The sequence below is a fragment of the Mastigoproctus giganteus genome, unplaced genomic scaffold (genome assembly GCF_048544385.1).
Source record: "Mastigoproctus giganteus isolate SK-2022 unplaced genomic scaffold, ASM4854438v1 scaffold_15, whole genome shotgun sequence".
Classification (NCBI taxonomy): domain Eukaryota; kingdom Metazoa; phylum Arthropoda; class Arachnida; order Uropygi; family Thelyphonidae; genus Mastigoproctus; species Mastigoproctus giganteus.
In genome coordinates, this window is record NW_028328292.1 from 6,183,394 (window position 1) to 6,210,295 (window position 26,902).

At 38.5% G+C, this 26,902-nt stretch overlaps 1 protein-coding gene across 1 annotated transcript in view; it reads right to left on the reverse strand.

Moving 5' to 3' along the window:
* The window catches only part of LOC150074924 (tubulin alpha chain, testis-specific), a 53,766-nt gene that overhangs the window by 12,963 nt on the left and 13,901 nt on the right, over positions 1 to 26,902 (reverse strand). The window contains exons 2-3 of the mRNA XM_090389352.1: positions 11,116 to 11,668; positions 3,080 to 3,607 (exon numbers count right to left, since the gene is read on the reverse strand). Coding sequence (XP_090245478.1) covers positions 3,080 to 3,607; positions 11,116 to 11,643 — 1,056 coding nt within the window. The 5' untranslated portion in view covers positions 11,644 to 11,668. The remainder of the gene's footprint in view (positions 1 to 3,079; positions 3,608 to 11,115; positions 11,669 to 26,902) is intronic.

Genomic DNA, 26,902 nt, shown 5'->3' on the forward strand with positions numbered 1-26,902 from the left:
GGTCATGCTGACTGCATTTTTTTTTTAACAATGGGTGGGGGAAGTGTTATTAAAATTTATTCCTCAATGTGTCTTAAATGTAGCTTACTATTAAGTTTAAAAAATGGTTAAGATGTAATCTGCTGTAAATGATCCTCCCCCATAAAAAAAAAAAAAAAAAAAAAAGAATTGGCTCCACTGCCATGAGACAATGTGTTGCCTTACACATAGAAACCAACCCACCTTATTTGGCCAACGTGCACCATGCAACTTTTGGCCATTTCCAAAATTAAAAGTCTTTTATGGCTTTACTGTTTAAATATCCAGACTAATCAAGACTCTACAGACATTGTATCACTGCATAGCTGCCAACTTTTGACTTTCAAAAAGGTGAAAATAAGGTAATTGTAAGCAACAGCTTTTGTAAGGTCCACATTTACCAGAGATTAAATTTCACTGAGAACATATACATTATATTAAAATACAGACACAGATACTTGTTATTTACCATTACAAGTATAGTTTCAAACATTAGCTTACCTAGAATTTTCTCTCATTTATTTGTATTTTCAGTTAGACAAATGATTTTTATTGCTTCAAGAAAGATACTGCTGCAGCTTTTGCCCTCTTTAGAATGCTGAGTCTAAGTTTTGTTTATAACAATGGCCCCCACCATCTATACTTGGCTGTCAGGAACATTTGCAAAGCTTCACCAGAAAGAAAAGAGTTGAACTTACCCCCCCCCCCCCTGAAACCACTGAATATTTCCCAACACTCAGCATTACAATGAGGAATTGTTAAAATGCCAAGCATAACTTCAGATAACTTGTTATATTTCAAGCTTTCTTATGTACGTGTCAGTTCTCCAAACAAGGACTACATCAAGTCTTCCTTCTTTTATAAGAGTATCTGAAAGATTCTCACACTGAAACTGACAGCTGATGCTACAAAACATCTACTACTTCAACCATTTCTTTATCTTCAATGACATTAAGAAGTACTAAAAACTTGTCCATATAAAATTTCAAATTCGAAAATTGCAATTGTGCTATCATGGTATTCACAAGAACATAATTTTTTTTTTTAATGGGAACTTTTACTACATGTAGTCACAGGCAACAATAAAGTAATACCTCAGTGTATGAAAGAACAGAACCTTTTCCTCTTACCAATCTCCAAAATGGAGGTAGAAGATTAAAACTGGATTTTGATAAGGGTCAGCGACATTCACTAGTGATCACTTTGTACTTTTCTATGAAAAGTGCTCATGGCTTGTCACCCCTTTTTTAAATGGACTTTTCAAAAAAGGTTGCCACTGCTCTACCAAATCTAGTTACACATTTGGTGGAATGCATCAGTTGTTTAAATATATATATTTCCTTTTAACACCTCTCTCCCTAGATAATAGTAAATGTCTACTAAATATTCATCCACTTTCATAGGAAAGCATGCAGCTGCCTTTTGAGGGTACAAATTAAAAGGTGAAAAGGATAGCCCATTGCCATATCCAATCTCCTCTCTGGTACCTTTGCTACCTCACTACCATTAACAGACATTATCAACACTAAGTGCCAGACATTTTTTTTTTTTTTTTAATTAATTAATTTAAGGAATCCCTCATGCTTTCTGGTTATTCAGAAGGTATCCAATGTTTTTTCCTGTAGAAGAGTCACCATCTACTGCTGGCACTGGGAACAAGCTGCTTTTGATTTTATGTGTATGTGTTTTTATTTTATTATTATTATTTTTTTATTATGAAAGGTCATTACAATGAGATACTGGAATCATTTTGATTACTGCCTTCTGTATCATTTAAAATTGTCCCATTTTTCATGGCCATCATCACCACCCCCTTCTTTCCATATCCATGCAAATCAACTAACAATGCTTGTTATTTTTGTTTTTTCACGACCAAATTTTTTTTGCTGTTTCACTATCAATATTTATTTATTATTATTATTATTATTATTTTTTTACTGAACAACATACAGAGGAAAATCATGTTCTATGATAAAAGATGCAAATAAACATTCAGCACATATGACATCATCACTACGAAATGGTATATCTATTTTTGCATTTCTATGGCTGCATGCTCATTTTGTTTGCAAATACCTGATTACAGTGTTTCCTGCTGCTAAAAATTGAAAAATCATAACTACATATAGTATACAAGGTAAACATGTTACCCTTTTCAGATTTTATAATATAGGGTAAACCTCGTATATATCTTCTGAAATTTTACATCTTATTTCTTTGGCATTTTACTGAAAGACATTGTTAATTAGCTTCACACTACACAAGTACTCTGAAATTACTGCACATAACAGAGGGTAGGGCTATTATCCCATATTTCTATTTTTAAATGTAGGCTAGCACACCTGTTAACGGATATAAGCAAATTCATAACTTTCTTTAAAAAAGATTCTAATTTTAATGTAGTTTATTTTATTTATTATTTTTTTTTTTGTGAAAAGAAAAAGATGGAGGTTGAGTTTTTGAAGAAAGATGGAAAAAGTCTGTCACCAACTATATTGTGGTAGTGAGACAGAAAGGGTCAAATCAATTAAAAAGACTTCTCTGTTGCAATCCTAAAGAGTTGGCAGCTATGTCACTGTAATAGACATCTGTCAAGGCTAACAGAAGTGTTCTGGTAATCCTTTTAGATATGATTTAACTACAGTTCTGGACAGTGGAACAGCATTCTTACTTCCGCCTGGGTGGGGTATATCTAGATAAACACACAAGCAGCAGTCTATACAAAGATGCCTTATCTCACTGCAAATGCCACCCCGTCCCATGTAAAGGAGTTAGAATACATCGCAGAACACTGATTGTTCCCTGATGTACCGTGAGGAACAACAGCCATTTGTAATACTCTGTGTGTGTGTGTGGACAGCAAGTCAGACAAATAATGCAATCAGAGAAAACAATTTTCAGTATAATTTATGCCTTTGCATAGCAATAACCAAAACCTGCTTAAGTTCAATGGTGTACACAACACTGAAAGCCCTCAATACTATATTTTAAATGTCATAATTTTTTGGATTAAATGAAAAACAAATAAAACTAATATAATTACATTCGTATAACCACTTACCTTAAAGCCAGTTGGGCACCAGTCTACAAACTGAATGGTTCTTTTGGTCTTGATGGCCGCAATGGCAGCATTAACATCTTTAGGGACAACATCACCACGATACAACAAACAACAAGCCATGTACTTGCCATGCCTGGGATCACACTTGACCATCTGGTTTGCAGGCTCAAAACAAGCATTAGTGATTTCAGCAACAGTCAACTGCTCATGGTAAGCTTTTTCAGCAGAAATAACAGGAGCGTAAGTAACCAATGGAAAGTGAATCCTGGGATAAGGTACCAGATTGGTCTGGAATTCTGTAAGATCTACATTCAGAGCACCATCAAATCTCAGAGAAGCAGTAATAGAGGAAACTATCTGGCCAATCAAACGATTAAGGTTGGTGTACGTAGGCCTCTCAATGTCCAAATTTCTTCGGCAAATGTCATAAATGGCCTCATTATCAACCATAAATGCACAATCTGAATGCTCAAGGGTTGTATGGGTAGTTAAGATGGAATTGTACGGTTCAACGACTGCAGTTGATACCTAAAAGTAGGAAAGATTATTTTAATAAATATATATTAATAAGAACAAATCATTAAGAGATTATACAGGTGACCCTCGTATAACACAGTTATTAGGTTCCTATAAAATAGTTCCTATAATGCAGTTAAACTGCATGCTCTCTTAATGCAGTTTAAGAGAGCAACTCACCATCTAATGCAAACTGGCGTGAATTTAGTTCGGCAATAGTCAACCACCTTTAGTTGGCGCCATGATAGAAACCAGCCACTCGCCGTCGAGCATGGGTTAGCTACCGCTGGCACTTTCTAAAATCTAGAGTGTCAGTAAGTCGTCATCAGTCCATGCTAAATCCATACCCATGGAGAAAAAAAGTAAATATTCAGAAGACTATCTAAAATTTGGCTTTGCCACCTTGATCAGCAATGGCATAGAGAAGCCACAATGCATTTTATGCACTGTCATTCTCAGTGCTGAATCTATGAAACCTTCAAAACTGAAACGTCACTTAGAGACAAAGCATTCAGAACGTACTAAAAAGGATTTGGAGTTCTTTAGATGCCATGAAACTGGTCTCAGATGTCAGAGACTTGATCCTACAGGAAGTTTTCAGCAGCAGCAGTGCAAGCATCATATGAAGTTGCATTGGAAATTGCAACTCTTCCAGCTCCTCTACAAGAGATACTTGATTCTCTGATCAAAATTGTGAATTACATCAAATCTGGAGCCCTCAACACCAGTCTGTTTAAAGAACTCTGTAAAGACATGAATTCTGATCACGAGGTTCTTCTTTTCTACACTGCTGTATGCTGGCTGTCGAAAGGAAATGTTGTCAATCGTGTCTTTGAGTTGAAAGATGAAATCAAGTTGTTCCTGGAAGTGCAAGGGAAACATGGCCTTGTGGCTTACTTTAATGATGAAGCTTGGAAGAAAAGAGTTGCTTACTTAGCAGACATTTTAGACCAGATAAATAAGCTGAACCTGACACTTCAGGGAAAGGAAACACACATTATCCAATTTCAAGACAATCTTCAGGCATTTGTGTTCAAGCTGCAAAACTGGTGTCAGAAAGTAAATCTTGGAAATATTGCCACGTTTGAAAAACTCTGCAGCATGATAGAGGAATCTGAAGGAGGAGATTACTGGGCACCTTGAATCCCTTGAAAAGGAATTTCAGGAGTACTTCCCTGAACTTACAGAAGCTGCACTGGTATGAAACCCATTCTCTGCTTCCCCGAATGTAGCCAGCATTCCCGATGAAGTACAGAATGAATTCTTCGATCTGTGGCAACGATTCCTTGACACGTAATTTTTTTATGAAAAATTGCTGACCCAGTTTTGGTGTGCTATGCATCAGTCATATCCAAATGTCACCATGCCCAGATGCAAGTACAACCATCGCATTAAATATTAGGTTAGAATTATATTCTGAAAAATCTATTTTTAATGTGTTTTCTTTATTCAAATGTTGCGGTGGTTACAGGTTACTTGGCTATTATAAAAGGGGGTCGCGACTCGAAAAAGGTTGGGAAACCATCTATAAATTGAATGTATCCTGAGGTCGATTTTCTGTTTTGCTGGACGAAAAACCAGAGTTTCTAGGAGACAAAACCATGCTACCCGAGCCCGACTAACTCAGCCACATTGTGAAAAAGACCCATAAAAATTCCTCCTTTCATCGACAGGATTCAAACTCTGGTCTTTTCTAGCCAGCGTGGGGAGGAGGGCGATTCTATCAACTGTGCTACCCACAAGGATTTCAGTAGTCGTATCGTCAAAATCTTTCTCTGCTACTGACGTAGCAAGTTCTACTATTGCACTGATTCCGTTTTCTGCTGGTTCAACCATATTTCCTGAATGAACTGACTCTGGCCATACAATTTCCCACACACATTTAATGCTGGTGGTTTTACTTCTTTCAGCGATAAAGCTATGATTCTGATACGGTCCACAACTGAGAAATGTTTCCATGCCTCCATTACTTCAATAGATTCGGAATCATTTTTTTTCTTTTGCAAAATCCATTGTAACGATTTTCTGATGGAACGAGTTTTAAAGGTGGATATAATGCCTTGATCTAATGGCTGAATGAAAGAAGTTGTATTGGTCAAGTACAACTGTGGTGGTAGAAACATAACTTCAACGTTTGGATGACTTAAATCTTTTGGATGGCCTGGTGTGCTATCCAATAGTAATAAAACTTTTAAATCTAGATTTTTCTAGAAGTTCAACAAGTACAAGATCAATAGCACAGAACATAACACGGGAATTTCCCAACAAAATAAAATACGGGGATTTCTCAATATATTTTTTTTTGACTTGTGAGTCAACAGCAGGGATTCAAAATGAATGAAATGTTGAAAAATTTACATCCAACATAATAGCAGGGTTTCCCCCGTACAAAAGCTCAAAAATACTCTGTTATGCGAGGTTTACCGTGTTATACGGGGGAGGGGGGGGGGGTTCCCTGTATATAGATAAAAAGATAATTAGAATAAAAAAAAAAAAAAAAACCCAATAATACAGGGTGATTCAAAAAAGACTTGTAAATGTATAGAAATTTATTCAGGAGACTTACATAACTTATGGAACCGTCATATTATAGAGAGAGAGAGAGAGAAAAAAAAAAAAAAAAAAAAACCCATCAAGTTTTACCTAGAACAGTCATTTTGGTTCGATGCGACTGCCATTGGTGATATGGAAGACATCCCATCTGAACCCAATTTCTTCCCAAACACAGCATAACTTCTGTAACTGTGGCGGTAATTTTTGTTTTGACCTCAGCAAGATTGGTAAGTAAGGATGGAACAAACATTTGATCTTTAACGAAACCTCATAAAAAAAAAAAAAAAAAGTCTAGGTGTCAAATCTGGGGAAGAGGTGGCCATGCTCGACAAATCCACCGACCTGCAAAAGTAGCCATTTTTGAAATGCAAGCCACTGGTGCTCGCGGTGACAGAATTTGGTACTACGGCACTACCTCAGTAAAACTGTTTTTTGCTACAATATGACAGTTCAATAAATTATATAAGTTTCCTGAATAAATTTCTATACACTTACAAAGTTGTAAAGTCCTTTTTGTATCACCCTGTACAAGGACAAATGAATCAAAGAAAACATGGAGAGGTAGCCACCTCTCCATGTTTTCTGGCAAATTTAAATTATGCTGTGTGCTAAATATGAGCAAAGTTAATATTAATAGAAACAAATGATACAAGAAAGCAAGCAACCAAAGCAACAGCAAAAAAAAAAAAGCACCTGCCCATCCCCTCCAATAATTTGTCTAGTTCTTCCTTGAATTTATTCAAACTACCCACTTCCACAACAGCAGATGAAAGTTTGCTGGCTTAAGACAAACATTCACACTTCTATCCTGAAAACATCCTTCCTCAATTTGAATTTATGCCTCCTTGTGCATACAGTCTGCGCAAAAGGGGAAAATGCCATCAGCATTGAGCTTGCTCAATTCACTCAATGCTTTAAACACTTAAGAGATCACCTTGTAGGTGTGTAGCCTCCAGATGCAATTTGCAGAACTGACCTTTCATTCTCTTCAGCAATCTCATTGACCTCTGCTCCCATTCCAGCAGATCAATATCCTTCCTAAAATGAGGCCTAATCATTACATTGTACAACAGGATAATCACCTCCTTATCCTTGCTATCATCAACAAAACCCATGAGCTGTCCTGATATCCTGTCTGCATTGTAAGAGAACTTCATATCTGACTGGACAATAGTAGAAAATGAAAGACCACTATCCCAAGTGTAGTACCACATAGTTGATATGTTAATCTGGATTACTGCTAACCATATGCAGTACCGTGCATTTGTTAATTTGGGGATCAAAGTCCATAGACACCACCCTGAATCCAAAGATGCTCTCATAATTATGGCTAAGGATTTGCTTACTTCCTTTCCCGCCTAATAAAAATATAATTGAATCGATACCATTCACTCCAGAGGCACCATTTTTTATGTTTAGCTTCAGCAATCTCTTGCACTTTCCTCAGTTATCACAAAATCATTTCGCTCTCTGTTAGTTTGATAACTTCTGACATCTCCTTCCTATGTGAAAGTAGATGGCAAAATACCTATTCAGTTTGTCTGCAACCTAAGCAATATCTAGAGAAATTAATATCACCTATTTTCTTGCATCAACAGTTAACCCATTGACATCAAGTGGACCAATGTGATTCCACCCCTTCCTTTTACTGTTAATACAAGTAAAACAAAGTAATTGATGCTTTTCTTTGCATCCTTTTTGCCAGAGACATCTCATTATCTGCCTTGGCTTGCCTAACCTTTGTGTAATTTATTACAGACTAGTTTATTACCTACTGTAGGCTTCTGTATCACCTGATACTTTATATGCATCTCACACTTTTGTCTTCTGTCACAAGTCTCATCAGTTCATCTAACTTGAACAGTATTTCATGGTATGAAAAGCCTAGTAGCTTCTACGATTACTTTCCTGAAAGTTTTCCATTTAGAATTTGCTGTTGACATCATTAGTTGGTCCCATGGCATAGAATTTAAAAAAACTGTCTGAGACCACTGTAATCACCCTTACAAAAGCCATTCCCTTTACCCTCGACAGTAGATATGCCTTTAAGTTAATCCCACATCATTACATTGTGATCAATGCCACCCAGCGGGCCTTTTACCCGCAGATTCTTAACACATGAAGAATAGCTGCTGATAATCAGATCAAGGATATTGCCTCCTCTTGTTGCTTCTCTAGCACATTGCTGTAGAAAACAGATCCAATAACTCCTCAAAAGTCTTGCTGGCACGCGAGTGACCAATCCTGAAGTTCCAGTTAATATCTGGAAAGTTAAAAATACTCCATAAGACATTCTGATTTACTTGTCCACTATTTCTCTGTATAACTGTTATATTCATTGCAGTCATTAATTCTCATTTTCATTTTCTCAGTGCTTATATAACACAAAACTGACCCAGATGCCTTAAATTTAATATGCTTCTTAACTAAGAGCATTACCATCTCCTCCTGTCCTGTCTGTACATATTGTACTCCCCATATTCAAACTCTGTATCCTTTTTGTCTGAGTGACACTATGCCTCCGATATCTCCACAATGTCTGCACTTGATGAGTTAATCAGCACTTGCCATGCTGAGAAAAATTCTACCCCACAAGCCTTGCACAGCCTCTCCAAAACTGAATTGACTGATAAGGCTCTCAACATGTGCTCCCTCTAATTGTGGCTGGCTGGAGTGCAGACACTTTAAAATTTAATCCTAACTCATCCCAATATTATCCTGTACTTGTTAAATAAATCCTCAGATCTTCTACTCTTAATACCATTAGTGCCAACATGCACTTCACCTTTCGTACACTTAAAAGATTATATCATCTGTTCTGAATTATCTACTTTTGCCCCTGGCAGACAAACCTTAGCCTTATTCCACCTATCCTTTTTGCACAACATATTTACAGTTTCCCTGATAGTAGTCACTAACAATAACTACCTCCCATGGGACCAGTGCATTCCACATTGGGGATTGCTGCTGTGTTGCCTGATGCACAAGTGTGTCTGGCAAGCTGGGCAGCTGAGAGGTTGATGGATGCTCCTCCCCCCAATTTTCACCCTCCTTATCTGCAAAAACTCTTATTTCCTGCAATTCCATTACCACGCTCTAGAATAGTTACATGATACAGCCTGAGTTACAGTCACCTAACATAACTACAAAATTCTGAAGAAAAGCAAACTTTCTGTAAAACTAAAAGTTGGTGGGTATGGAGCAGCAGCAAGTTCTAACTTTAACAAGACATTTACTGTAAAAATTTTTCATACCACTTAATTAAACCAGTGTTCTGAAATTTTTCCATTTGTGTAACACATAGGTTCCCAAACCTTTTTGGGCCACTGCCCACTTTGCAAGACATAAATTTTGTAACGTCCCCCATTATAACAGTTTTCTGCGTTCAAGCCGTTTGATATTTTCGACATAAATAGCAACTAATGATACATTACTGCTTATGCTGTTAAATTATTGAAAAAGTAGTGGCCAATATGTACTTCATCTTGAATGCAGTTATTGCTATACCGATTTTGATGAAACATAGCCCATATGTAAAGATTGTAAAGTGTATGCTCGAATAACATTATGCACAGTTTCATACAATGGTTTAAATATGAAAATTCGGAATACATATTAAGAGATTGAAAATGCATTAGTAAGAATCTTATTGTAATAATTAAAACACCATCAAATATATTACAAAATTGTTTATTTCCAACTTATAAAGTAAAAATACAAAGCAAAAATAACAAATTAATGAGCCTGATGCATTTTTAAAAGTTTGTTAACACCGGGTTCAACTTTCGTTAAAAACAGTCGTAAATCGCCACGCTCAGTTATATGCAATCGGTTCCTTTTCTCAGATAGGAAATTCGCTACAGCACTAAACCCACGCTCAGCCAAATAAGATGGAAATGCAATTAAAAATTTCTGTACTATTTCCCATAATCCAGGGTACAGTGTCGGTATTGATTTCTGAAGCCAGAACTCTTGGTATCCACTTTTGAATTTTATTTTTAGTTCTTCATTTGTTGCGAGTTCTATGAGTTCCTCTTCTAAATATGATGATCCTGCTGTGTTTACATGTGAGAAAGGATCTAGAACCCAATTTGGTATATTGGTGTTTAGAATATCCTTGAATCGCTCATTAAAATCAGCATGAAGAACCTCCAAGTGTTGGCAGTATGTAAGGAAATCTTCCTTTTTGAGAGACACTGCTGATAAATTTGAAAAGTGGCTATATTCCCCTTGGCCTAGATTCCGCTTGACAGAGGTCTGTCAAATAAGTGATGTCATTTTTGGATGTAATCAGGTTGGCCCACAATCCATCGTCTCTGTTTTCTAGGAACTCTAGTACTGAATCAAACAAATTGTAAAATCGATTCAGACAAATACCTTTTGAAAGCCAATGAACTTCTGTGTGAAGCGGCAAACGACTGAAATCTTCATCGTTTTCACTACAAAGTTGGCTAAACAATCTGTCACTCAATGAATTGCTTCTAATCTTGTTGACTGCTCTAATAACATAATGGAGCGACGTATGCAGGCGTTCACTTAAGGAGCTACCGACCCCTAGACCGCCTGAATGCCCCCAATTGCTTCTGAACCCATATCGCCCCCCCCCCCCAGAAGGCTTCAGCGCCCACTGGGGGGTGGTACCGCCCACTTTGGGAACCTATGGTGTAACACATCTGTTTTATGAAATGTCGAATTGCATACTTCCTAAACCCTTTGATGGCCGAGTTTACTTTTAAATTTTTTTCACTATTATATATTGCAGTTTAAGTGCAATCAATGCCAACATGAGAAAATCTGCAATCTATATACGAATTATTCTTCGAAATACAATCAAATACCATGTCTACTATCTCCTTCCCAATAAGATACATAACTCTGATATTAATTCAGGAAGATACATTTCACAATAAGTTACTTTTAATATATTAAGATTTCTGTGAGATTATTTCAATAGTACATATTCTTACCTGTGGTGCAGGATAAATGGCAAACTCTAATTTTGATTTTTTCCCATAATCTACAGATAATCTTTCCATAAGAAGTGATGTGAATCCAGAGCCTGTTCCCCCTCCAAAACTATGGAAAATCAGAAACCCCTGAAGACCAGTACACTGGTCAGCTAGTTTACGAATGCGATCAAGTACCAGGTCTACTATCTCCTTTCCAATAGTATAATGTCCCCTGGCATAGTTGTTGGCTGCATCCTCTTTTCCTGTTATTAGCTGTTCAGGATGGAATAATTGCCGATACGTTCCAGTACGAACTTCATCAACAACCGTGGGTTCCAAGTCAACATAAACTGCCCGTGGAACATGCTTCCCAGCACCAGTCTCACTAAAGAAGGTGTTAAAAGAATCATCTCCTCCACCAATAGTTTTGTCACTTGGCATTTGACCATCAGGCTGAATACCATGCTCAAGACAATACAACTCCCAGCAAGCATTGCCAATCTGTACCCCAGCCTGGCCAACGTGTATACTGATACATTCACGCATCCTGGTGCCTTACTGCAATAATAACCTGGAAAAGGAAAACAAAAATAAATAAAACATTTCATTTAACATTTCTAGAACTGAAGAAGTAAATATCTGTAAATGAAATAGTACTCCAAAAAGGGAAGGTAAAAAAAAAAAAAGCTACACATTCAAGAAATATAAAAACAGTGCACAAAAACCATTACATATAAATGCACTGAATGACCAAACTTTGCTCTCTTCAACAAGTTTTTTATTTATTTATTTTAATATGGGTATGATCTCTGTTCTTTAATTACAAATTTAAGGCCCTAAAGATTTTATAAAACTATAAATTTATTATTCATATTTAAAAAATGCTCATTAACATGCATTAATCCAAACTATCTACTAAGTCAATGGTTCAAAAAACCAATCACCACTAGACACATACAATTATTTTTATAAATAAATATAAATTTTTTTTAGATTTTTTATAAATAAATAATCTGAAACTGGCTTAAAAAAAAAATTTTTTTAATTTTTTTTTTTTTTCCAGGTACTGGTTGCAGGATTGGCAGCATTACAGAAACTGAATATTGTGGGCTGTTCGCAGAGTGCTGTAAGACGTTCTAAGAGTAGATAGTGGACAAAAATTTTTTTTTTGGCTGGTGCGGCATAAGCCTTAGGCTTCCTTGCACCATATAGCTAATAATAATAATAATAATAATAATAATAAAAGTGGCAGTCACTAAACTAATGGTAGTGGCGAACATGTGCAGTCCTGCCTTGAGTCAGCTGATATGTGGAAAATGGTGGAATGGCTGACCATGGACTTTAACCAGGGGACAACTAGTGGTGCTTCCCAAACCATGATCCAACAAACCCCTCTCTGTATGGGCCTCTGGTGCCTAGTCAAGGTACAATTCATACGGCCACTCATTGCCAATGACACCTAAAGTCTGCATGAATCTAATAGTGTCATTAGACCATTGATGACTGGGAAAAAAAGTTTGCTTGTCCAATGAATCACATTTCCAGGTGTGCTGTGTGGACGTTAGATGGAGGATAAGAAACTGAAAAAGAGAATAACCCAGACATCCTGGTCCGACTAAAACAGGCATGTGGCAAGAGTGTTTTGGTATGGAGCTGCTTTCCTGGGAATCTCTTGGCACCCTCATATTCCTAGACAACACTGAATGCTAAGAACTACTGACCCTGTGGTTGATTAGGTACATCCCTTCATAGCATCTGTCTTCCTGGATGGCACAGGTATGTTCCAGCAGTATAATGCACCTTGCCACATTGCTAGTACTGTACAAGAGTGGTTTATCAAACACAAAAGTGATATCCACGTGCTACCTTGGCCACCGAATTCACTGCACTGCATATGGATCCTTCAATCCTGGCAATGTGGTACAACATACTTTCTACAATGTACAGACCTTATAGAGTCCATGTCTTGCCATGTAGTTGTAGTACTTGAGGCAAGAGGAGGACACACCCACTATTAAATAGGTGGTCACATGTTTTGACTGGACAGTGTATGTTACTGAAAGGTCTGATTCCAAAATTAATACTGAGTTGCACAGAATTAGCCACAGTATCTGTATGCCTTGAATTTTTAATGCGGAGTCTGAATGAAGAGAGTGCAACTTACAAAAATGTACTGCTGTGGATTTTTCTGCATAAAATCAATAGCTGTTGCATTTTGTCCAAGTTCCATTCTTGATAACTGCTAGCTGTAGTTCGAGTAGTGGACATGCTTGATGACATAAGAAATTGCAAGGTTGTATACATGAAGTTTCCACTGTATCTGGAGTATATCGTGTCATTCTGTTATTGATGCATAGTGCACTTTGAATCAATCTCTGCAATATGCCTTTTTCTGATTATGAGTAATAGAAAAAGTGAACTTCTCTGTCTACCTTTTTCAAAATGCAATATCTTCCTCTAGCTCAGAATAATCACCTGAGAGGGCATAAATTCAAATTGAGGAAAGACAGATGTAGGATAGACGTGCGGAAATTTGCCTTTAGCCAGCGGGTGGTTGGTTGGTGGAACAGACTTCCATCCCTTGTCGTGGAGGTTGATAGCCTAAATAGGTTTAAGGCTCAGCTGGACAGGTATTTTGAACGAACAGAGGGGTGGGTGAAGTGGAAGTGGGGTTTTTTTTTTTTTTTTTTTTTTTTTGGCTGATGCTGCATAAGCTTGCTTTCTTGCATCAAATGCCTCTACTAATGCTAATGTGGTAAGTATTACATACATATGAAAGTTTGTCAAATCTTCTCATGCTGTAGTATACTTTTGTAAATATGAATATAGCATGTACATATGTAAATAAATTTACTAATGTTTCTTTCATTTTGTGCATTATTATTTTATTATTATTAATAGCCATATGGCGCAAGGAAGCCTGGGGCTTATTCTGCACTAGGTAAAAAAAAGTTCCCTGAGAGAGAGAGAGAGAGAGAGAGAGAGAGAGAGAGAGAGAGAGAGAGAGAGAGAGAGAGAGAGAGAGAGAGTCAAAAGTAGAAGGGAATCACCAAGAAAGAGAAGAATGATGATATCCAGCTCGGGACTCTGGGTGTGCCAAGCCCATACTCACCAGACGTGAGCCCCCGCGGTTTGGTGTAATAATCAACTGCTTCAGAAAGAGTGGCTTTGGAGAGAACATCATCGAAAAACATGGTCTAACAGACCATGTGATAGCAACAGAGGAATTTGAAGGAACATATGAATTTTGTTGGTGAATTTGAAGAGTTTGTGAAGGTGGGTGATGAAGTTTCTACCACTACAATGGGTACCAAACAAAACGATGTTTTTGTTACCGGCGACACCGGAAGTGAAGAAGCACGCACACTGCCATCTAAAAAAGATGCCCAAAATACACTGAATATAATAGAGAATGTGTTGGCCTGCAGTAACGTTGATAAAGAAACAACTATTGCATTTGATAACGTCTGTGCTGTAGTTAAAAATGCATATAGAACAAAAACTGTGCAAACAATATTGGATTCTTTCTTTGAATTAGATTAATTTATTAAATGGTTAATGGTTTGTATGTCTCCTTTTATATTAAGATTGTAATTCTTTTTACTGTGATACTAAAATATTGTATACAGGGTGTCTCAAAAATATTGGTACAAATGCCCAGGGGAGGCAGGCAACATCCAAAGGAACGTGAATCGTATAGGAACCCATAACAGGAAACGTCCGGGAAAGCAGTAGCAGAGGCACAAGAAGCAGAAATGACACAAGACAGTAATTAGTGGCAAACATTTATTTGACATAATATTAACAATGGAGTACGAGATGGATGCATTTTATGATGTTACAACAGATGCACGAAGGTTCCACCATGAGACGCGATGCATGCGTGACACTGACGCAGCATGGATTGGCGGAGACGGTCGAACACACCTGGAGTTTCTTTGACAGTAGCAGCAGTGCAGAGGAGCTCGCCACGAGATCCATTTCCATCTCCACAGGCGATTCATACACCATAGATTTGAGGGACCCCCCACAGAAAGAAATCAAGGCTCGATAAATCAGGTGAGCGTGGGGGCTAGGCAACGGGTCCACCACGGCCAATCCATCGACACCCCAAACGCCTGTTCAAATAGTCATGAACACACCGTCCATAATGGGCAGGTGCCCTGTCATGTTGAAACCAAATGTTGTGTCTCACATTTGCTGGAACATCGTCGAGTAACCCTGGTAGAACTTGTTCAAGAAAGATCCGATATTTAGCACAGTTAATGCGGGATGGTAACATGTATGGGCCGACTAAGCAGTAACCGACCATACCTGCCCACACATTTATTGCAAAGCCCGCATGGGGGCGCACACCATGTGGGTTGTCTTGAGCCCACACTTGAGCATGTGCTGATTGAATAAGCCTTCCCGAGTGAAATAAGCCTTGCTGGTAGTAGGATTATTTTGGATGGCATTCAACACACTTTCTTCCATGGCGGGAGTTCGAATCGAACGTCGTCTGCCCGCACTACTCTTGTTACCTCTAAATGACCCATAATCGCACAAATTTTGATGCACACGCACAAACAAACGGTGGTCCGGTACATTTCTGTCTAGGAAGCGTTCTCCATAAATTCATCGAGCTGCTCGTCCATTGCCCTCTGCTAATCCATATACTAGGTGCATGTCTGCCAGCTCACAGTTCAGCTCAAATTTGCGGCGACTACTGCTTGAATGAGTAAACCAGAAATTTTCCCTCTCGCGAACTGATGAACAGTTCCGTGTACTGACAGTGACGTTTCCGGTTATGGGTTCTTATGCGATTCACACTCCTCCAGATGCCACCCACCTCCCCCAAACGTTTGCACCAACATTCCTGAGACACCCTGTATATCAAAATATATACTGTACAATATTTTAATTTCCATTAATATTTCTTTTCTCTTAGTTTATCTTACAAGTAAAATAAAATCTTTAAAAAATATGTTAATCCTATTACTGTACTGTTAGACAAGGCTTTTGTTTTTATTTTATTATATTTTTCTTATTTTATTTTATTAATTTATTCTTCATATTATTATTATTATTAGATATACAGTATGTACCAAAAACAAAAACGGTAGACACTTTTGGGGACCTCGTTATTACAAAACGTGAAAATGTAGATCCCTTCAACTTTGTATTACTGAGATTCCACTGTATAGAGAACTTATACAAGAGTACAACTTAGCAATGGCATTCAAATCGAGCGCAAAGATTAAATCACCGCTTGGAAATGGTCCATACTGTTTTAGAATACAATGCCAGATTGTATTCTTCATTTGGTCATTGCAGGATCATCTAGACAAGACTGCTGCAATAATTCAGACACAGCATGGGTTTGTTAAGGGAAAGTCTTGTCTGACAAATTTGATAGGATATTATGATGTGGTTACAAAGGAACTGGATGCAAAAAATAATTTTGATATCATATATTTGGATTTCAGGAAAGCATTTGACACTGTTGCGCATGGAAGACTATTGTACAAATTGGAGCAGAATGGTATTAAGGGTAAGTTGCTTCAATGGATAAAAGGATGGTTAAGTGGGAGAAGACAGAGGGTGGTAATCAATGGGTGCTGCTCTTCGTGGACTAATGTTATTAGTGGAGTCCCACAGGGTTCGGTGTTAGGTCCACTGTTGTTTTGTATATTTATCAATGATATTGATGAAGGTATATCAGACTTAATATCGAAGTTTGCAGATGATACAAAGGTTGGAAGGGTTGTTAATGAAAGTAATGGCAGTGTGCTACTGCAACGGGATCTAGATAATTTTGGCTAAGAAGTGGCAACTGAAGTTTAACCTTGACAAATGCAAAGTACTGCATATAGGTAGAAGTAACTCCAGAGAAACGTACCAACTGTGTGGTACTACACTTAAGGTACTAGAAAATGAAAAAGACCTGGGAGTAATTGTGCAGTCAGATATGAAGTTTTCTGAGCAATGCAGACAGGCTGCCAGGGCAGGTCATGCGGTTTTGTCAATGATGTATAGGAATTTTGCTAGCAGGGAAAAGGAGGTGATTGTCCCTCTGTATAAGGCAATGGTCAGGCCACGTCTTCAGTTCTGCGTACAGGTCTGGAGGCCTCATTTTTGGAAGGATGTAGATTTACTTGAACGTGTACAGAGAAGGGCAACAAGATTGGTGAGAAGAAAGAAGGAATCCTCTTACCAAGAGAGGTTTAAGTTCTGCAAATTGCAGTGGCTGGAGACTAGGCAGCTGCGCGATGATCTGATTGAGGTGTATAAGGCTTTGAATGGGTGGAGCACGCTGAATTCTGATGGGGTCCCTCCACTTGTTCAGATTACGAACCTAAGGAGGCATAATTTCAAATTAAGAAAGGACAGATGTAGAATAGATGTGCGGAAATTTACCTTTAGCCAGCGGGTGGTTAATTGCTGGAACAAACTTCCATCTGTCGTTGTGGAAGTTGATAGGTTGAATAAATTTAAGGAGGAACTGGACAGGCACTTGGAGGGAATGGCGTGATTTTTTTTTTTTTTTTTTTGGCTGACTCTGCATAAGCTTTCTTGCTTATGCAAAACTGGGGATTACCAGCCACAACAGATAGAACCCCGGGGACTCACATCTGGTGAGTATGGGCTTGGCACACCAGGGTCCTGAGCTGGATATCATCATTCTTCTCTTTCTTAGTGATTCCCTTCTAGTTCTCTCTCTCTCAGGGTAACTCGGGGAAATTTTTTTTTTTGCTTGGTGTATCATAAGCCTCAGGCTTCCTTGCACCATATAGCTAATAATAATAATAATAATAATAATATTTATTCAGCCAATGGGAGAAGAGAGATGCGGTTACATGGTATTATCCAGGAAACTTTATTTTCCTGGATAATATTATCTAGGAAACGTCATTATCCAGGAAACTTTATTTTCCAACTACTCCAGATAATCAGGAGCTTACTGTATTAATAAATAGCATCCATTTTCTATTTTGGACATAATGTGTAAACATCATCATCATCATCAGCCATTTTCAATCCACTGCAGGATGAAGGCCTCTCCAGCAACTTTCCAGTTCCTTCTGTTTTGAGCACTGGCCATCCATTTACTACTCAAAAACTCATGAATTTCATCTATCCATCTCCGCCTTTGTCTTCCAGGTTTTCTTCTAGCTCCTCTTGGGTACCATTCTGTTATTTTCTTAGTCCATCTGTCATCATGTCTTCGAGCTATGTGTCCTGCCCAAGACCATTTTAGTTCTTTAGTTTTGATAAGAATGTCCTTTACTTGAGTTTGCTGGCTAATCCATGTGTTTCTCTTCTTATCTAACAGTCTGATTCCCAATATAATTCGTTCCATTCTTCGCTGTGTAGTTCTTAGCTTCTCTTCCATTCTTTTGGTGAGTGCCCAAGTTTCACTTCCATAAGTCATGGTGGGGAGTATACATTGGTTCATTATTTTACGTTTCAGACAAACTGGGATATTGCTCTTCAGTATGTGACTATATTTCCTGAATGCTATCCATCCAAAATTTATTCTTCTCTTGACTTCCAGCCATTTATCATTATTACAGCTAATAACTTGTCCCAGATAAGTATATGACTCCACCTTTTCAATTACTGCTCCTTCAATCATTATTTCCATTTCCGTGGCATACTTGTTCATCATTACTTTTGTTTTATGCGTATTCATCTTTAGTCCAAAATCCTTACTAACTGTGCATAACTGATTAAGATTTTCCTCTAATTCTTTGGGATCGTGGCTTATGACCACAATGTCATCTGCAAATCGTAAATGGTTTAGGTACTCTCCGTTCACATTGACTCCTTTCTGCGACCAGTCTAACTTCTGAAAGCTTCCTCAAGGGCAGCAGTAAACAGCTTCGGAGATATTGTGTCTCCTTGTCGAACTCCTTTCTCGATTTTAAATTTGCTACTGTCTTTGTCTAGTCTAATAAAGGAGGTAGCACTCTCATATATTTTCTTCAAAATCATAATATATGGGGTATCTATGCCTTGTCTTTCCAGTGCCCGAACCATTGCCTTATGCTGTATGGAGTCAAATGCCTTTTCATAATCCACAAATGCCAGGCATAATGGTGTTTTATATTCATTTGCTTTCTCCATTAGCTGTGATATTACGTGAAGGTGATCCATAGTGGAGAATCCTGTCCTAAAGCCAGCTTGCTCTTTCGGTTGGTTCTCATCAAGTATTCTTTCTAATCTGTTAGTAATGACCCTTGTGAACAACTTGTAGATATGGGATAACAAGCTAATTGGTCTATAATTTCCAATTTCTGATTTATCTCCTTTCTTATGCAGCAAAACTATGATTGCATTATTCCACTGCTTAGGCATCACACCTTTTCTAATGCACTTTGTGAAGAGCCTTGCCAGTTTTTGTGTTATGTCTCTTCCTCCCAATTTTAACAACTCTACAGTAACTTCATCTTCCCCCGGGGCTTTCCGATTCTTCATTTTCTTCAATGCATGTTCTACCTCATCAGGAAGAATATTGGGTATGTCGTATGTGTTGCTACTTTGCAATCCATGTTCCCCACTGCTGGTATCATTCCCTCGCTCCTTGTATAATTCTCTATAGTAGTCTTCTGCTATTTGAATTATGCCTTCTCTGCTGTTTATAAGTACACCATCGCTATTCTTCAGTTTCAGTATCATTTGTCTTTCTGTATTACTGCTCTTGGCTGCTGATTTAAATCCTTTGTTTTCTCTTAATGCTTTTTCTACTTTTCTTGTGTTAAATCTTCTTATGTCCTTTCTGAGTCTCTTTCTAATGGCTTTGCATAACTCAGTATACTCAATTTTCTCCCTGTCAGTGTTTTTCTTGCTCTTCATTTGTCGTCTTTTGTTCATCATGACAAGTGTTTCTTGACTAATTTTTTCTTCTTTGGATTTCTGTTTCCTTATAGGTTTCTTGGGCTTTATCACTTTCAGAAAGTTGTAATATTCCTCGTCGATATCTTGGTCCTGAGCAGTCTGCAGAAGCTCAAACTTGTTCTTAAGTTCCAGTACATACTGCTTTTTCTCCTCCACTGTTATTTCAAAGACCTTTGTATTATTTACTCGAGTCAGTTTTTTCCTTTCCTTTCCTACATCTATATCAAGTGTACATCTTACCATTCTGTGATCACTTCCAACATTTACCTTATTCAGGACGGTAACATCATTCACAATATATCTTCTGTTAGTGAGGATGAAGTCGATTTCATTAGTTGTTAATCCATTTGGACTCTTCCATGTCCACTTTCTGTTCACCCTTTTCTTGAAAAAAGTGTTCATTACTGACAGTCCTTGAAATTCTGCAAATTCCACAAGTCTTTCACCTCTTTTATTTCTTTCACCAATTCCAAAATTTCCTATAGTTCCTCTTTCTGCGCTGTTTTGCCTTTTTCCAACCTTAGCATTGAAGTCCCCCATAATAATAGTGTAGTGGGTTTTCTGCTCACCTAGAAGACTCTCAATTTCAGTGTACATTTCTTCAACCTCTTCATCATCATGGCTCGATGTTGGTGCATAAATCATTATAATCTTTAGCTTGTACCTCTTAGAAATCTTGAATATTAGTCTTGACACCCTTGGTGATGTACTTTTGAATTCCAAAATGTTGTTTTTAAAATCTTTATGGACCAGAAACCCAACTCCACCTTCACTCCTTTCACTGTTTCCATTGGTGTACAGCAGATTTCCACTTGATAAACTTATAAGTGATTCATTTCTTCTTCTTGTTTCAGCCAAACCGATGATATTCCAATTCACATTTTCTAATTCCTTTTCCAGCTCTAATATCCTATCTTCACCGATGAGTGATCGTACGTTATAACAGGCCAAGTTCACTTTCCGTGCATGGCAGCCTGGTCGTACCCAGAGATTCTTAGCACCCTCTGCTTCCACTCTGATCCTCTCGCTGCCGTAAGAGGGAGAGTGAAAGCTGCTGGGGACTGAGGGCCATTTGTATTGTTGTGCTCTCATTGCTGGAGGGTTTGGTCTTTTCCTCTTCACGCTGACCAGGCGTCTTGAAGAGAACCACTCTACACGTTCGTTGCCACCTAAGTGACGTAACAGGGCTTACCATCGAGAAGGTGTGCATTAGTGGATTTTAGGGAGGCAGGCCAACCGGACTTCTCCTAAATCTTCTGTAATAGAAAGATATTGGATAATTGTTTACATAATGTGTAAACATATACCATATTAAAGGGATACACGTGGCAGTCTATCTGCTACAGAAAGTAATTCCTCTTTATATTTAATTGTACAAATATCCCCACCTCTCAATTATTATTGATGTAAAATAGTTTCTTGATTCTATTATTATTTATACATTTATTCCTTTATTTGTTTAACAAAAAACAAAGAAGTTAATACAAGTGCAATTGTAAATTTCACACACTTAACAGTTATGAACTGAAAAACAGAAGTGACTGTTAGTTCCGTGTTAAGATGGTATTTTCTTACTACAAAACCCTTTTTACCTTTACAAAGTTCAGTAAATTTACTCTACTACTTTGGAAGCTATCATTATCTCCTACTCTATAACTGGGTTTCATTACATCAACACAACGTACATTTGGCTACTTTATTCCTATACCACAAAATTATCTTATTTTGTTTGCCATTTTCATAATTTACTAAATCCAAAACAGACTTCTTTCTTTTCCACGCGAGGTTACTATTGTCCCTCTGGTGCTGCCATGTTCAATTTCATTCAACAGTTGCATGAGCTAACACAGCTTAATTTTGCTAGTTATAACTATGTTATTTGTTTTCTATTTTGCATTTTCATTTTAACATTTGTCTTCAACCTGGTTCTCTGTTGAAATCATTATGCATGCAATAATGTTACAAATTATTCAGCATCCACTTGGCCTAACTATAAAATCCAAATTCTAAATTCAACACACCGAGTATATTATTGCTGTTCTTCTCAATCCTGATGGTTGAACCTTGAAAATCATTGAAATTGGGCAGCAATGTGCTGTGTAAATAGAGTATAACACAACCCAAAACCACTTCCAAGTGACAGAGGATATCATCCTCAGGTTTTTATTCATCAATCATAAAGTGTGTGCACTGCAGTAGGTGGAAACACTATAGCAAAACTGTAATCATGGAATTCACCAATAAAATCAGATCCTCTTGGTATTGCCATCAATTGACAGTTTCTGTACAAACTTTGTATAGTTTCATCCTCGGATAGCAACGTAACCTGTTACAATCTTAACCTCGACATCAAACTCATAACCGTATTTTCCTGGGCTTTGTGTAAACTTCCTTGAACTAGTTTCACTGTGCCCTCAATGATTTTTGTTTAGCCACCACTACAGCCAGGATGATTGCACAAACCAGCATCCTTTATGAATTTTCCATACTACTGAAGAACTGTAGGTCTACTCTGTAGCTTTGTTTTATACTACATTTGAAATTTTTGCACAACAGCAATGGCAAACTGCAGCTTGTTGAACCAAAGTACACATTGTGCCTTCTCGTAGTTGGTAAATTCTGACAGGATTAGATTTGTTTGCGATTATGCTAAATGATATCATATACTTGGATTTCAGGAAAGCTTTTGATACTGTTGCACATAGAAGACTACTGTACAAATTGGAGCAGTATGGCATCAATATCGCAAGTTGCTGCAATGGATAAAGGGATGGTTGAGCGGGAGACAGCAGAAAGTGGTAATAAATGGACACTGCTCTACGTGGACTAATGTTATTAGTGGAGGCCCCAGGGTTTGGTGCTCGGCCATTGTTTTGTGTAGTAGTAGTAGTAGTAGTAGTAGTGGCATGTGATGCAAATGTATGAGCTTATGCAGCATCAGCCAAAAAAAAAAAAAAAAAAAAATCACACCATTCCCTCCAAATGCCTGTCCAGTTCCTCCTTAAATTTATTCAACCTATCAACTTCCACAACGACAGATGGAAGTTTGTTCCAGCAATTAACCACCCGCTGGCTAAAGGCAAATTTCCACACATCTATTCTACATCTGTCTTTTCTTAATTTGAATTTATGCCCCCTTAGGTTCGTAATCTGAACAAGTGGAAGGATCCCATCAGAATTTAGCGTGCTCAACCCATTCAAGGCCTTATATACCTCAATCAGATCACCGCACAGGTGCCTAGTCTCCAGCCACTGCAATTTGCAGAACTTAAGCCTCTCTTGGTAAGAGGATCCCTTCATTCCCCTCACCAATCTTGTTGCCCTTCTCTGTACACGCTCAAGCAAATCTACATCCTTCCTAAAATGAGGCCTCCAGACCTGTACGCAGTACTCAAGGCGTGGCCTGACCATTGCCTTATACAGAGGAATAATCACCTCCTTTTCCCTGCTAGCAAAATTCCTATATATCATTGACAAAACCCCATGACCTGCCCTGGCAGCCTGTCTACATTGCTCAGAGAACTTCATATCTGACTGCACAATTACTCCCAGGTCTTTTTCATTTTCTACCACCTTAAGTGTAGTACCACACAGTTGGTACGTTTCTCTGGGGTTACTTCTACCCATATGCAGTACTTTGCATTTGTCAAGGTTAAACTTCAGTTGCCACTTCTTAGCCCATCTGCCCAAATTATCTAGATCCTGTTGCAGTAGCACACTGCCATTACTGTCATTAACAACCCTGCCAACCTTTGTATCATCTGCAAACTTTGACATTAAGCCTGATATACCTTCATCAATATCATTGATAAATATACAAAACAACAGTGGACCTAACACCGAACCCTGTGGGACTCCACTAATAACATTAGTCCAAGAAGAGCAGCACCCATTGATTACCACCCTCTGTCTTCTCCCACTTAACCATCCTTTTATCCATTGTAGCAACTTACCCTTAATACCATTCTCATCAATGTGTATTTATCAATGATATCGATAAAGGTATATCAGACTTAATGTCCAAGTTTGCAGATGGGCTGAGAAGTGGCAACTGAAGGTTAACACTGACAAATGCAAAGTACTGCATATGGGTAGCAGTAACCCAAGAGAAATGTACCAACTCTTTGGTACTACACTCAGAGAGGTGGAGAATGAAAAATACCTGGGGATAATTGTGCAGTCAGATACGAGATTCTCTAAGCTGTGCAGACAGTCTGCCAGAGCTTGAGGATGTCAGAAACATTCTCTCAGATATTCCAGACAAGCTGTACTGGCTACCTGAGAGTCTAAAATGCTGACGGAACTGATATTCGGGTGACATTCAAGTCAAATAGACCCAATTTCAGCGAAGTCCGGATGGTCTGTGACAGCCAAATCCTCTGCTTGCACCTTCACAATGGTGGGACTGTTAGTAATCCTGGATATAACCTCCATGCACAAGCACACTGCGGGTGACCATCCAGATATGAACCAACGTAAGCAGGGGTCGAGGTGTGGCGCCCACACCACATGGAAGAATGCTGCCCCTCTGTGTTACCAGGCAGCACTAGGTGGTAGATGACTCTCAACCACCAATGCAATACCACCACTTTGCTTATTGGAGACTTGAAGTGGTGGAACCCATGTTTAGTCTCCAGAGCTAAGTTCTGGTCAATCCTTCCCCATCTCTTACGTCTTGCAGTATGACTGATGACTTTTGAGGTTATGATGAACATCATGGCAAGATCCAATCTTCCTTACATTTCGAGGGTACAGCTCAAAAAATGGTGTTCACAGGCCAGCCGCTAGTTAGTACACCGGACCGAACCTATTGGTAACTCTTTAGGAGGCTTCCGAATCAGCTAGTGTATAATCTTGCTACCTCTACTCTGCCAGATAGTGACTGGAGGGAGTCTGAGTAGTAGTGTACATGCAAGGGGCATTGTCGAGGCCACGTTATGTTAAGGATCTGGGTATATTCTTGCCATATCCAAAAATTTCATTACTTCATACAACCTATCCCCACAATTTTTCTTACTATTGAATACACCATGAATTGCACAAACTAACAGAATAATCTTCTCTGCAAAAAGACACCTGGAGCAATATGGCCTTAGTTGCAAATGCTCCTAAAAACCAAATAACAAACTCTGCGAAAAGATATAAACCTCCCAAACACTTCCTAGTTCATTTCACAAATATACGTGGTCTCAATTCTAATCTCAACGATGTCCATTTCGACTTGCAGTCTGCCAAACCCCATGTACCATTTCTGAAGGAATCTCAGTTATCAGTTAATTCAACTACAGCTCATCTCAGTTGCCCAAATTATTCACTGTATGATTCCACATGTACTTGGGCACATGTCCATTCTGATATTCACTGTCAGAGAATTGATAATTTGGAATCTCCTCTCTTCGATCTTCTCTGGCTTAAAATCTCTACCTCATTGTGTCAAATTCATCTGTTGTCTCAACCGTTCTCCCAACTCCACTAATCCTCGGAGCTCTTTGACTTCCTCTCTTTGCAACTTGACTTTCTCCAGTCCAACTCTCCCAACAGGAAGGTAATTTTCCTTGGTGATTTTAATGTTCACAACTCCAGCTGGCTTCCGTTTTCTAGTCACACCGACCCAGCTGGTTGAGATGCTGAGGCTTTTGCAATTTCTAATGAACTTGCACAGATTGTTCATTTACCTACAAGAGTACCGGACAATCCTAACCATACAGCCAACATGCTTGATCTTTTTCTCACAAACAACCCTTCTAAGTACACGGTCGAAGTGAGTGGTCTTTAGGTACCTCAGATCACAACTTGGTGACCGTCTCTTCTCCAATGGAGCCTCTATCTCACGGCTATTCCCAACCTCGTATTGTTTGGCATTACAAGAATGCAAAATGGGATGGCCTGCGAGATTTCTTTTCTTCTTTTCCTTGGTCGGACTACTGTTTCAAAACGTCTGATGTCAACGTTTGCTCAGATCGTGTCAGTGAAATTATTCTTGCAGGAATGGAATCCTTTATCCCACACTCCACTTTAAAATCTCGTCCTTTATCTAAACCTTGGTTTTCCAATAAATGTGCTAAGCTGTTCAAGAGAAGAATGTTCCATATTGCAATTGGCTTGTTTCCAATTCTTCGGTTTCATTTTCTACCTACACCAAAGCTTGCAACAATTGTAAAGTGGCACCTCCGTAGCCAGGTGGGCAGGAGCAGCAGTGCGTAGCACACGCTTCTTGATCAGACAGGGGTTCAAACCCGTGACCACCAAATACGGAGGATGCGGAAAGGTCAGGAAATGAACACCGCATATCCCCGGAGCAACATGGCCTTAGTTGCAAATGCTCCTAAAAACCAAACAACAACAACAACTGTAAAGCAGTCATTAATCAGTCCAAACTAGATTTTGAACAGGCTAAGAGTAGAAAACTTGCTTCTTGCCCTAATGGTAGCCGAGCATTCTGGTCTCTTGCCAAAGCTATTGGCTGCAACTTTTGCCCATCTCTGCTCCAACCTGTCAAAACCAGATGGTTCTGTTGTCACTTCAGCCAAGGATAAAGCTGATAGCATCCCATTCCTTTTCCAACTCATGTATTAATGATCTTTGTAAAACTCCTCCCACCATTCCCAACATGCTCCATTCAATGCCTCCTGTGGTCTTCCGTCAAAGGGATGTCAGAAGGATTTTGGGAAATCTTGATCCTAAGAAAGCTCTAGGTGTTGATGGTATTTCTCTACTTGTTTTCAAAACCTGTGCTCCTGAACTTACTGCTGTTCTTTGCCACCTTTTTTCACTTTCTTATTCCAAAGGTGTTTTTCCTTCTGCTTGGAAATTTGCTCACAATCAGCCAGTTCCTAAAAAGGGTGACAATCCCTCCCATACAATTATCGTCCCAATGCAATTACTTCTACTCTTTCTAAAGTAATGGAGAAATCAATTAACCGCC